Consider the following 13,885-nt stretch of genomic DNA (forward strand, 5'->3'; position numbering starts at 1 on the left):
TGAAAAATTTTAAAATAAGAGTTTAAAAATAATAAATACAAAAAATAAAATAACATTTATACTTATATTTAGTTTTATTATTTTTAAATAAGGAATTAAATAAAAAATAATTTAAAAAGTAAAATAAAAACATTTTAATATAAATAGTATTACTTGGATTTGTTTAATTTTGATATTGCTATCAATAATTGATATTAAAATTTAATAATATATATATATATATATATATATATATATATATATATATGACTATTTATTTAATAGATTTAAAATAAGTTAAAAATAAATAAATAAGTATAATTGTTATTGAGTCTCAATATTTGTCAGATAAAATCAACATATTATCTTTTGTAAAATTGATACTGATATTATGTAGAAGATAATATCAAATTAATTAAAAATCATTAATTATGGTCTTTATATTTAGATATATAATTTTGCTTTTAAATTTTTCTATTCAATTAAGTCTGAATATTATTAAAATAGAAATAAGATAATCTTTAATTCTTTTTATGAAATTAATATTATTTGGAAGTTACAATAGTCCAACCATATTTTCCTTCTCTAATCTTTTCTTTTTTTAACAACATAATCCTACTAAAAACGTCTCATTCAAATCTAATATGGCAACTCCAAGACGCTTATTTTTTAAGCTACACCATCCGAGACTTTAATTGAATATGAAGAAAAATATAAAAACAAACTATCTAATTAAATCTTTTATTTAATTAGTATGTGAATGGACGTTAATTCCGAAAAAAAAAAAGAAAAATACTAACTCCATTAAATTGGGCCTAGGACCTACGAGTGAAGGCCCATGAGAGTCAACCATAGTTGAAGAAAAGTCCATGGCAGAAGTGGAGTGAGAAAAGAGCATAGCATAAATAGAGAGTAGCAGAGCAGACAATAGAATTGAGTTTAGTTGAGCTTCGAAGAAAATAAGGATGAAACTGGGTGGAATCAAATCGGTGGAGAACGCGCACGATGATTCCGTGTGGGCGGTCACATGGGTACCCGCAACCGCCAACCGCCCACCGCTCCTCCTAACCGGTTCCCTCGACGAGACCGTCAGGCTCTGGCGCTCCGACGACCTCCTTTTGGACCGCACCAACACCGGCCACTGCCTTGGCGTCGCCTCCGTCGCTGCCCACCCTCTAGGCTCCCTCGCCGCCTCATCTTCCCTCGACAGCTTCGTCCGCGTCTTCGATGTGGATTCCAATGCCACCGTCGCCACCCTCGAGGCCCCTCCCTCCGAAGTCTGGCAAATGCGCTTCGATCCCAAGGTATAGCCTTTTTCCTCTCTCTACTATATGCAATTGTCTCAAACTAGCTCGTGCCTTGTTCGTTACCCTTAACCTAATACACTGAAATTTATTAACCGAAAAGGGAACTTGTGTGTGAAAATACCATGCTGGCTTGTCTTTTATGAAGACTCTTGATTAGTTCTGAGGTTAAATTTTCGTGGAGAACTGGGAATGTTTGTAATTAATCGTTTTTTTAATTATGATTCGACGTGCTTCGTGAACCCTAAGTAAGAAAAATCCGTATGTTAGGTCAGGGCTCGAAGTATTTACATTCTAGATGATTCTCGTATTGACTTATACATGCTTGTTACTGATGATTCTTGTAACTTATGAAAAAGTGGTGGACTGTTTGTTAATCAAGATTTTTTTTATGCAAATGAATCTAGTTTTCTGCAGGGTTTTATTTCCTACTCAGCCACTTTTTAAGATATTGTTGAAATGGGCTTACAAGTCTAACACGAGTAGAAACTGCCCGTGTTTATTACTTTTCCTAGCACAAGAGCTATTTAGTGCAAAATTTATACCATAAACGACAAAACTGTAAGAATGGGATTAGTGAGTCTAAAACAAGTGGAAATTGCTTGTGTTATGTTAATTTGTCTTGCATAAGAGCTATCTAGTTCAAAGAGATGTATACTGAATATGACAGTTTTTTGGAGAGAAGGTTTCCATCCTACCCTGCCACTTTTTAATATATTTTGTGGGAATGGGCCCAAAACAAACACAAACTTCCCTTGTGTGAATTCACGTTTCATTAATTTTTCTTCTTACAAAGATATTTTCGCGATTATAATAGAAAAAGTTGCTGGCCAAAGTAGAAAAAATTCACTTTCAATGAAAACTGTGCATGTTATATTGGTTTTATTTCAAAATGGGTTTTTTGCTCTATTGTCTTTTGTCCTTATCTTGTCATAGCTGCCATCAATATCATATGATACACGATTCATATAGTATAAGAAGTTAAGATTCTCTACCCTTGTGGTGGAATAGCTGGGACAGTTTTTGTGGAGGTTGTCTTGTTCAAATTGGGAGCATAAATGCACTTACAGCCAATCTTTTTTATTATTTGTTTTTATTAATTTTAAATTTGCATGTTTATATGTGTTATAATCAAGTGCATGTTATATTTTTTAATGTTCACGAGTTTTACAATTCACTATACAAAACGGTTTATAATTAAAAAAGTAGCCTCTCCGATACATAATTTGTATCTGGATTCAACAACCTTGATAGCTAGGTTTCCCAATTGTTACATACATGTTGAAATGGCCTCTTGTATTATTTTAGTCGGCACTAGTACATTGGCAATTTTTGCATTCTTAATTTCTACTTGTCATGATTGTATTTGTTAACTTATAATTGTACTAACTCCAGGTGTCTGTAGTCATATATAATTATATATTCAGCTCTCTTGCTTCTTTCTTTTTCTGTTCAAGACTACTACCATGTTCAATGTTAAGAAGTTTTTTTGTCGTATGGAGGGTCTTCACTATTTTGGAGTTTGCATATGTTTGATTCTGCAGTCACGGTAAATGTTTTTTCAAAGGATACCGTATACCTGGGGTCATTTGTTTGCTGTTAAAGTTAAAATGAGGTGAAAACCTCCAGGATCAGTTTTATATGAACATTTATGAGAAAAATAATCCACTATTTTTGGTCAACATTCTTAAAGGATGTATGAAATTATTACAAGCATGAAATCTCAATCCCCAAATATTCAGTATTGCATGAAGGGACTTGTTAAACTCCAATTTATACGCTTCAAACTACTAAGATTATATGTGCCTTGTTCTGTTGATTCACTGTAGTATGTACCTTCCCCTTCTATGGAAATTGTAATCATTCCACCATGAATTTGGAATTTGCAATGAAGCAGAATAATTATTTGATCATCCATAGTTTGGTATATTCAGGGTTCTATTCTAGCAGTTGCTGGTGGGGGTAGTGCATCAGTCAAGCTTTGGGACACTTCAACATGGGAACTTGTTGCCACCTTATCAATTCCCCGTCCAGAAGGACCCAAGCCCACAGACAAGAGTGGTAGCAAGAAATTTGTGCTGTCAGTTGCATGGAGTCCTGATGGGAAGCGACTTGCTTGTGGTTCGATGGATGGCACCATTTCTGTTTTTGATGTTCCACGTGGAAAATTTTTACATCACCTTGAAGGTCACTTCATGGCCGTGCGGTCTCTTGTTTATTCTCCTTATGATCCAAGGGTACTGTTTACAGCATCGGACGATGGTAACATCCACATGTATGATGCCGAGGGGAAAGCTTTAGTTGGGACCATGTCAGGTCACGCTAGTTGGGTACTTTGTGTGGATGTGAGCCCAGATGGGGCGGCCATTGCCTCAGGTTCAAGTGATAGATCGGTAAGGCTATGGGATCTTAGCATGAGGGCATCTGTGCAGACAATGAGCAACCATACAGACCAGGTATGGGGAGTAGCTTTTAGACCACCTGGGGGGAGTGATGCGCGAGGTGCTCGTCTTGCTAGTGTATCTGATGACAAGACCATTTCACTTTATGATTATTCCTGATTTAGACATTCCGCCCTCTATTTGTACTCTTTCTGGAAGCTTATAATCTCGTTATTGCTTTGCCCACAACTTTATTTATTTTCAATTCAAGGAAATGCATGCTTCTACATGCTCTATCCTTTATTCATATTTTTGTTTCCCGTCTTAATTTTTATTGTTTCTCGTAGAACAAGCAAAAATAGATGTGATCTTGCGTCTTCCGCCCTGTAGTATCATGTGGTCCAAGACTTTTAATTTTAGTTACACTTCGATATTCCTAGGCGAACAAGGGATATTAGGTTGTTTTTTAAGTTAGGGATTAATTTATCGTGGCAATAAAATAAAATTCATTTTTATCTAGACTAAGGCGAATTAATGATTGACTTGGAATTGTGAGCTTTTCACGGCGTGGTTTTCCTTTTCTTTTTTACCAATTTCTACCCTCAGCGACTGCAAAATTGTAAGCCAGAAGCAGATTATTTAAATGTAGCATTACTTATTGGGTACAATTATGATGGAGGAAAATGCTTATTTGGTTTGGGTAGTGGTTGTCAAGCCGTATGGGTTCAAATGTCCTGCTGATAGTCACGTAGAGAAGTTGTGCGTTGCTTGCGTAATCATACAAAATTGGTCACGGATAATAGCCATGTTTTTATAAAAAAACGTTCTAAATTCAAACTAATCAAACGATTTGTAAAAATTAAAATGAATAGTTGGCCGCCAAGAAAAGCGGAAACATGAAATCTTCCGCGACCTCTCATTTTCGTTTTTTAGTGAAATGTATTATTAAGGACGTAATCGTGTTTGACGGTAAAACAATGAAGTATGTTTTTTTGCAAATAAAAAGATACCAGTATTAGTATTGCAGTGGGATGGGGTGTGTGTGGGCTAAAGAAGGAAAGGAATTAAGGTTTTGAGGGTGGCAAAATACAAAAGAAACTATCCATTCATATATGATGGTACAAAATCTGAAACCCAATAGCTAAACTGCTATGAATAACTTAAAATGAAAAGATTTATTTGATGTGATTGATGAAATGAAAAGCGGAAAGAAAGCTTAACTTACTTGGCGGCGGAAGTGGGTCAAGAGATGTTAGATTTGGGGGATTTATCATGCAAGAAGTCCTTGAGCTTATCCATGACAGAGCCAAAATCGGCCTTAACAGAAACGGGAGGGTTGGCAAAACGGCCCATTCCAGGAATTGCCCCAGTGTGATAATCAATCTTACTCTGCGCAAACTTCAAGCCATGGGCAGTGCTGACCACCACAACCCTCTCTCTGGGTCCAATAACTCCACTATTCCTGAGCTTTATGAGAGCCCTGAGAGCCACCCCAGTGTGCGGACATGTAAACATGCCAGTAGTATCAGCCTGCTGCGTGGCATCCATTAACTCCTCCTCGGTCGCCTCCTCCACAATCCCCTCCGAGTTCCTCAGAGCATGGACCGCCCTGTCTATAGAAACAGGGTCACCAATCTGAATCGCAGAAGCAAAAGTAGTTTTCGCCTTCACAGCCTTGTAGTCATTCCACCCATTCTTGTAGTACAAATACAAAGGGTTCGCATTCGCAGCCTGAGCACACACAAGCCTTGGAATCTTCTCCACAAGCCCCAAATCCTTGCACATCTTGAATCCCTTGTAGAACGCATAAATGTTTCCCAGATTGCCCCCGGGAACAATCACCCAATCCGGAACCTCCCAGTTGAACTGCTGCAGAATCTCAATCGCCGCAGTTTTCTGTCCCTCCAGCCGCAAACTGTTCAACGAATTCGCCAAATAAATCGGCAATTCCGCTGTTATCTCACGAATCAGCTTCATGCACCCGTCGAAATCGGTGTCGATGCTCAGTACCAGAGCGCCGTTCGAAACCGGCTGGATTAGCTGCGCGGTCGAGATTTTGTTCGCCGGGAGGAACACGATGGAGGGGATTCCCGCCATCGCGCAGTACGCCGAGAGCGCGGCCGAGGTGTCGCCGGTGGAGGCGCAGCCCACGCCGACCACCGGTCGTTGCATCTTGCGTAGACGGTTGACCTGGCTGACGAGCACCGTCATGCCGAGATCCTTGAAGCTTCCGGTGTGGCTGATTCCGCAGTGCTTCACCCACAAATCGTTCATTCCAGCGCACTCTTTGCCGAACCTTTCCGCCCAGAAGAGGTTCGAGTTACCTTCGAAGGCGCTCACGATGTCGTCGGGGTCGATTTCCGGCAGAACCCACTCCTTCTTGCTCCACACACCGGACCCGTACGGCCACGTCGTCTTCCCCACGCGCGAGTCGAATAGTGTCCGCCAGTACGCGCCGTCGAATCTCTTCAGCGCCTCCATGTCGTGCTCCACGTCCAGGAGACCCCCGGAGCGGCTGCGGTACACGATTTCATCCAGCGAGTAGGACTCCGTCGAGTCAAAGCCCGCGTTGAAGGGAACATACTTCGCCGTAAAGTTGTGGGCGCCGGCGGCGAGGTGGCGGCGCGCCTCGTCCTTGATGTTTGGCGGCGCAGGCGAAGGAGGGGTGTGGTTGGTTGTGGTGTTGAGGTGGGAGGAGGAGGGATCGAATGTAGAGGAGGTGCATGAGACTAGCGTGGAGCCGCAGCGGTTTTTATTATTAGGGATTGAAATCGAATGATTTGGGAGAGTAGAGAAGGAAGGGTTCAACAGCGACGACATCATTTTCCTTATTATCCTTCCTTTTTAGAGAAGAGAAAGTGAACAAGTTAAGTAAACTTATTGATGAAATATGAATGGTTCTTGTTTTTGCTAAAGAAAAGGGGAATGTTATTCCACCGCCCACCTTCTCCACGTGAATTTTATGCTCTCAATCCTTATTATTGTGTTGGATAATTAATAATTGATGATTGATGCACATCATAAAATTATCAGTACCTCTTAATACTAAGTTGTAATAATAAAATAACATGATATTCTATGGTCAACTTTTATTCATACTTGAATAAGTTATCATTTTGGATGGAAGACCGTTTACTCCATCGTCAACACAATTAATTTTAATGATTATCAATTTAGAGATTAATTGTGATTATTTATAATTAGATTATAATTAGATAGTTAGTCTTATTTTAAAATTTATAAATATAAATTTAAAGTGAAAAACAGGTGATATGTAATTATTATAGAATAATAATATTTAGACAACATTTTTTTTACAACATTTGAACATCATTTACGTGTAATTCTGTGATTGGTCCAAAATTACTTCACACTCAATAATAATAATCATAAATATCATGAACCAATCACAGAAGAATGACACGATGATGTTCAAATATTGTCAAAAAAATGTTGTCCAAAAATCATTATCCATTATTATATTATTAATATTTGAATTGCTAAAGTTGAATTGATTTTGAGATTGAAATGTCTATTGAGACTAACAGTTAGGACAAGACTCAATATTAAACATAATTTTTGGACAGTTAAACGACTTACTTAACATTGAACGGCTAATCTCGACCTTACATCATGAAAAAAATTCTTTCTCCTTTCTCTATCTAAAAATACATAAATTATTAAATAAAAATATCATACATGTTATTTTTAATCTCTTAAAATGTTAAATCATTCTCACTCTCAAATTTTTCTTTTAATTTTAAACATTTAATAAAAATGCAAATTTTAATAAAATATCAGCATAATATTTATTTTAAAACTTAAAATTGGTTTTAGAGAAAGATAAAATTATCCCATTTAAAATAAAAACTTAAACTAAATTCAACAAAAATAACAAATATATAGATCAAATTGAATATAAAAAAGTGATATGTAATGACAATAACACATAACACTACTACTATCATATAACAAAATGTTCAATTAACACGTTAATTAACTACAAACGGAAATGTAATATAAACAATTCATTATTTGTTAATTATTTAAACAGTATTAGAATAATGACTAAAATAAAGAAAATTAATGAAAAACGAAATCTAATTGGAAAAAAATATATATTGGTACCGAATTAACAAATTTAACCAAATAAGAACCAAAATGGAAAGTAGTCATTACAATTTCAATGTAGTGGATGATAGTGGTACATATCCAAATACTAAATTGGGTTAATGGTCAACTTAGTGGACAGTTGTGTGCTTTTTTTTTTAACTGCATTATTGATATAATTTAATTGGCTTATCTTTTAGAATTATTTTTTTTTGTGAGCTTTAAATTTTATATTTGATAATCAAGTTTGGTTGTACAATTTGACCAAACAAAATCTAACTTTTCCTTTTTTACTAATGTAGTATAAGGTTCAACTTAGGTGAGTATAAGAATATATCTAATGCAATGAGTAGATTGAATGCAAAACTATATGTTTTAAAAGAATTTTTGAAAGCATAAAAGATGGACAATTCAAACGATTGCAATGTGATAAACTAATGAAACGAAATCATTTAAAATGCAGGACAACTACTCATCTAATCTCAACTAAATAAACACAAATCAAGACCAAGAACTTAAAACAGCAACTAAACTAAGCTAGTATGACCAGTTGCTAATCACTAACACAATTTATAAGCTCAAAGGAAATTAAAAACATGCATTCTCAGCTAGACACAAAAAGGAACAGATGAAAAAGGGGAATTAGTCATTAATTATGTAGAGTTAAAATTAATCATTGAAAGTTAACAAGGAAGATGAAAGACAACAATAAAAACATAATGAATGGCCTAGTCAATGCTCAAACTCAGCAAAATTTTGATAAAAAAGCCAAATGAAATTGTGCAAATAACACTTATAAACGACACTAACCACAACCTTGCAACTAAAACTTAAGATTGGACACCAGAAATTAAAAGTGAACTTAAAGGAGTTTGCATAACAACACACTTACGAAACTATAGCTAAAACTGAGTTTACTACAGAGAAAAATAAAAAAAGCAGAACACAAGAGAATACCAGACTTATGCATATAGAGTTCATAGCAAACTGAAATGGAAACTCAAGCTAAACAATAGAAGCGTAAACATCATATTGGGTAAAAAATTCATCATGGCTTTCAGATTACAGTCTTAAAACAACAATAAACTGTACATTGAACTAAACTGAGATAAATAATCAGCCTTGCAAAACAAAATCATGAATGTATGAAAACTAGTCCTCTTAGCCTTGAAAAACACCATGGAGCTCTCAAGAATACATCACCCAAACCTCTCTCTCTCGTTATGTAAAAAAAAATATCCTCCTAAAGTGACCCTCCAACTCTCTCTATTTCCTACAATCGCTGCCCATTCCACCAAACAACAGTCTCTAAAAATTCCCAAAAATAGATCCTGACAAAAGCTGCCAAAAGTTGGTGTGTTTTTTGTTGAGTGTGTGCTGCTGCTAGGTCTTGATTATGTTGTGTCTGGTGATGTTGCATTAATGCCCAACCCTAGCTCAACTTCGTGTGGATCATTCCTTGTATAGCCCATTAACACATTGGATGAAGAAATAACACGTCAGATGAAGAGGGGTGTGCTCTTAACTTTGCTAAATTGCACCAGCTTCTTTGCAAGAGTTGCTGAAAAGCCTCTGCCCAAGTAATTATCTTCAATTTCCAGATCAAACTACATCTCGTACACAGATTCAAAAAATATGTTCTAGTGCTCCAATTGAAACTCTCGGAGTCTGGATCCAAAACAACAATAATCAGCTCAATTGGAGATCTACAGAAAAAGTAATGACACAATCAGTTAGCAAATATCTATGAGTTATGTAAGCCCTGCTTTGCAAACTATCTTCATCTTCCAACGTAAACTACAACTATACTAGAGCTCCAAAAATTATGTTATACAATCCAAATTAAAGTTCTTTGAGTCTAAAATTTAACACAAAAAGAATAAACTCATTCGAACACCTGTAGAGAAATTTATGAAAAAAAACTGTCAGCAAAGCAAAGGTTAGAGTTGAAAAATCTACGTTTTTGGACCAAGCTGGGCGCTACAATTCTTTTTTTTTTTTTGTCTTTCAAAAAATGTTATAAAGAAGATAATTGGAACTCAAGGCAATTAATCAAACACATGGGGCATACAGGAAAAAAAAGAAAAAGAAAGGTGTTGAAGGAGACCCAACCATGTGATCTAATTCAGAGTGTTACCAATTTGCAATTTGCAATTTGCCATTGCTTTCTTTCGTAATAATGACAGGTAGCAAAATTCTGGTTCTAATTCAGAGTGCTTCTCGACAATATTTGATTTTTTTTTCACTGTTTTCTAAAGCAGTAGAAAATAAGAGAAAGGGAACATTTTGAAATGTAATTCATTTAGTGTTAGTTTAAGTTGAAAATGAATCACCAATAAATAGAACAAAAATTCTTTAACATGTATATTCAATTTAGTTACTTGTCTTTCTCTAAACATTATTTTATTCCTCAAGTTATTTTAGTTCTTTCCGTCACAAAGTTTTCACGTAGGTTATATGTATAAAAAAAATCAATATAGCATACAGTGATATTTTAAATTCTACATGACATTATAAATAAATAATAAAAACGTCACTTTTAAGAAATAAAAATAGAAAATATAGTGAAAACTCATTTTTTTTTGCGAAAATTAAAAGTGAGAAAAATAGCACATAGACGACCACTAATACATACTGGCTATTTCAAATAACGAATAGGATTTTAGCTAGAATTAGGGAAGAGATTTGAGATAAAATTATGATTTAAACCCTTGTTCTCATTGCTGTAGAATTTCAAGTAGGTCCTATTTTTTTGAAATAACTTAATTAGATCCATATATTTATAAAATTGAATGAATTAAACTCTGTTAAGTTTTTATTCGGCCTTAAAATGTGATGATAGAAAAGTGAACATACAAATGTGAATATTTTATTACATGAAAATAATTAAATTATGACATAAAATTTAGTGAAGTAAAAATAAAATAGAAAGATTATAGAAGCTATTATGAAAATGTTTAAAAAAACCATACATAGAAGCTTCATCTCATCCTCCATTGATCTCATAAGCCATGAGTAGCCATGACCAACCTCTCTTTGCGAACCAGCATCGTGAAAACCTTTAAAAGAAGTCAAATCACGACATAAAACGCGAACTACCAACAACACAATCAACACACAACCATCAACAAACCTGACGTCTCCTCCATGATAATCATCTTAACCCCTATAGGGCAAAACTCCAAAATGGCAAACCTAAAATCGCGCCTTCATCTTCCTCTGCAAAACTAAATCTGAGAGAGAAGAAAAATATTAAGCAAGAGAACCAAATCTTAGGGATTTAGTGAGTGGGAGTGGAGAGTTAATTAAAAACTATAGAATAAAAATTTGTTACACTAGCTTGACAAGTTTTTGGTGATGGGAAAAGAAAATAGTCAAACAAGAAAATTGATGGATGTGTTCCAATACGCATTCCACAACAAATTAAAAAAATCACCATGAAGTGGAAATGGGATCACAGAGTACAAAATAAATCCATCAGAAGGATCATCTCAAGAGATATATCGGTTTCACAAATCCTTGGCTTCTCATCAATAAATGCATAATCACAATAAACCTAATCACAACGATGAAGAACACGAAGAATTAAGGAGTGTCATCAGCGAAACTTTGACTGCAGCAGGCGACAAGATCCATGACCTGACTGGATGAAGAGCGCGTCTTGGTTAATAGTTTTCAAATTCCAAATCCTTAATTCCCATTTCAATTTACTGTTTCCCTAATTTTTTTCAATCCCTAATTTATCATTTTAAAAATAAATCATTTTAATTTTGTTATGTCATAATTTTTTAATTTAAATAAAAATTCAACATAATTAAACCATAGGCATAAGTGTAAACAAGTTATCACAATTTAATAAAAACTCAATAAACAAGATTTAATTAGTTCGATTTTATAAATATATGAATCAGTCTAAAAAAGAGATGTTATTTGAGATTCTTCCACAAAGACAATCCGAAGTTTAAACCTAAAATTATTAATTTTAAATGTGTATTCAAATACAGAAGTGTATTTATAAACTTTTAAAAGAAATAATATTAACTTTTTTTTATGTAGAGTCAGTGAGATAATAAATCACCGTTCCTCGATGTTTGAGACGAAGCAATATATTATAATATTTGATAAAAGGTGAAAGTTAGTTAGTTTGAATGTTGCAATTAAACTCCAAACAAACCCTAACTACCTGAGTTTGAACATTCTGAGTTTGAACGTGATTTCCATGTCACACGTACTTACGTAAGAGTACATCTATACCCACCCTAATGTCTCTATTAAAAGCTGCTCTCCTCCCAAGTGCCATTTTTCCTAATAAAATATTTTCCTGCCAGCCAACCATACCACAATGTTTCATTGGTTTCTCCACAATAATCTCTGTCTCACAAATAATTAAAATTAAAAATGGCTGTAATTCTAAATCATTTCTTCTTACAAAATTCACATTTTTAACCCACAAATTCCTTTTTTTTTATCTTTAATGAATACAAAATTAATGTTATTAAAATATGACGTAACATTTTTGCTCAAAAGTTATCATAATAAATATTTGCATGATGGCGGTTACAACTTTACCATACCCAAAAGATCGGATGATTACGATTTACTTTATTTAAATGATGATTAGCTAAAGCTTTTACGAGACGTATTAAAGTGAGTTACATGTCGTGGAATTATTAAAATTTAAAATTATAAGAATTATCTTGCTTCAACTATACACAGACAAAACAAGTTGTACTTATCCATTGAACACGTTACTATTTATGTAATTGAGTACCTGTATATAATTGCACAGATGAAATGCTTTATTACAACAATATCATAAATTTAAGTATAATAAAAAAAGGAAAATGAATATCAAGGGACTTATTTGTTCTTAAATACTATTTTTCATGGTTTCATTATGTGCCTAATATTGGTTTTCAACAGTAACACCTTTACTTAATATCTTCATTATAAAATGACACACTTCTTACTATCGTGATTCTGAACTATGTGATTAAAAGAGATTAATTGTTTCAATTTATACTCACCGACTTTGTATTATTGTTATTTGAATATATATTTTCTATAAAGACTTAAAAAATACTTTATACACCATGTTTTCAATTTTAAAAGCATTTGTTATTTTTAAGTAGAAGAGAGATTATATCTATAAAAGATGTTATGATATTCAAGTCGGGTAACTCAGTGATTAATAAACATAATAATTAATAAACAATTATTTTATGAAATCCATTATTTATACTAATATTTATAAATCATATTTAAATGAATTTGGGTTATATGATCTAATTATTAATTAATCATAGTTATCATGTTAATTATAAATTTTTTAGCCTAATTTATAGATCAATATGGTTAGTAGATAATTAATGTGATATTATCCTCATCAAATAAGTATGGACTTGGTACGTGTCGATTTAATATACAAATATATATTAAGTTGTGAGCAATTTTTATATCATCACGGTCAACAAAAACTTGAACGTATAGAGGATAATTATCAATGTTATTTAATTTGAACACAATTAAATTTAACTTTTAAAACAAAATGTTTGTGTTTTGTAAATATATTAACGAAAAAAACTTAATTCTCATTGCATTTCTTGGAGATACAAAGTAAGCATGTTAATATTTGATTTCATAGCACAATTAAAAAAAATATATGTATATTTGTTTTGTTACCTTATATTTTAAGAGATATATTATTTTCCCGACCCAATAAAACCAATTTATTTAAAATTATACATTAAAATCATATCTTAAATGAATTACTATTTTTATTTGAAAATAACTGCTGTTTTTGTTTTAAATTTTGTTAATGAATGATGTTTTCAGGTTTTATGAAATGTTCTTCTTTTCCTTCTTATTTATTATCTTCAAATAAATTACATTAAACATTAATACACATATAAAAAAAATTACTAAAAGGTAAGAATGTTTTAATAAATTACTTCAATAAGTAATATCTTTATCGTCATTCTTAATTTATCAGAAAATCCCTTAAATTACATTTTATTGGATGGAAGAAGTGAAATTTAATTTTTATAGTGTTTTCAATTTCGTAATCGCAAAACTAATTCAGGTTATTTATTATTTGAACTTTTAATTTAA

The 13,885-nt window shown here is 33.3% G+C and overlaps 2 protein-coding genes across 2 annotated transcripts; one reads left to right on the top strand and one right to left on the bottom strand.

Annotated features, from left to right (window-relative positions):
- The first annotated feature begins 889 nt into the window (after positions 1-889).
- On the top strand, positions 890-3,971 carry LOC106765733 (WD repeat-containing protein VIP3). The gene is made up of 2 exons (XM_014650448.2): positions 890-1,283; positions 3,218-3,971. Exons 1-2 carry the CDS (start codon positions 945-947, stop codon positions 3,842-3,844), a joined length of 966 nt encoding a protein of 321 aa, XP_014505934.1. The 5' UTR covers positions 890-944; the 3' UTR covers positions 3,845-3,971.
- Positions 3,972-4,743: 772 nt separating this feature from the next.
- Positions 4,744-6,610, bottom strand: LOC106769504 (threonine synthase 1, chloroplastic). Its single transcript, XM_014655146.2, has one exon. It carries the CDS (start codon positions 6,485-6,487, stop codon positions 4,907-4,909), a length of 1,581 nt encoding a protein of 526 aa, XP_014510632.1. The 5' UTR covers positions 6,488-6,610; the 3' UTR covers positions 4,744-4,906.
- Positions 6,611-13,885: the final 7,275 nt, after the last annotated feature.

Source organism: Vigna radiata, chromosome 7, assembly GCF_000741045.1.
Source record: "Vigna radiata var. radiata cultivar VC1973A chromosome 7, Vradiata_ver6, whole genome shotgun sequence".
Lineage (NCBI taxonomy): Eukaryota > Viridiplantae > Streptophyta > Magnoliopsida > Fabales > Fabaceae > Vigna > Vigna radiata.

What these genes read in the sequence shown, in the direction of transcription:
- LOC106765733 (XM_014650448.2), top strand. Translation starts at nt 945, where the DNA reads ATGAAACTGGGTGGAATCAAATCGGTGGAGAACGCGCACGATGATTCC. An exon ending in AAATGCGCTTCGATCCCAAG is followed by an intron (nt 1,284 to 3,217) that starts GTATAGCCTTTT and finishes TGGTATATTCAG; the next exon opens with GGTTCTATTCTAGCAGTTGC.
- LOC106769504 (XM_014655146.2), bottom strand. Translation starts at nt 6,487, where the DNA reads ATGATGTCGTCGCTGTTGAACCCTTCCTTCTCTACTCTCCCAAATCAT.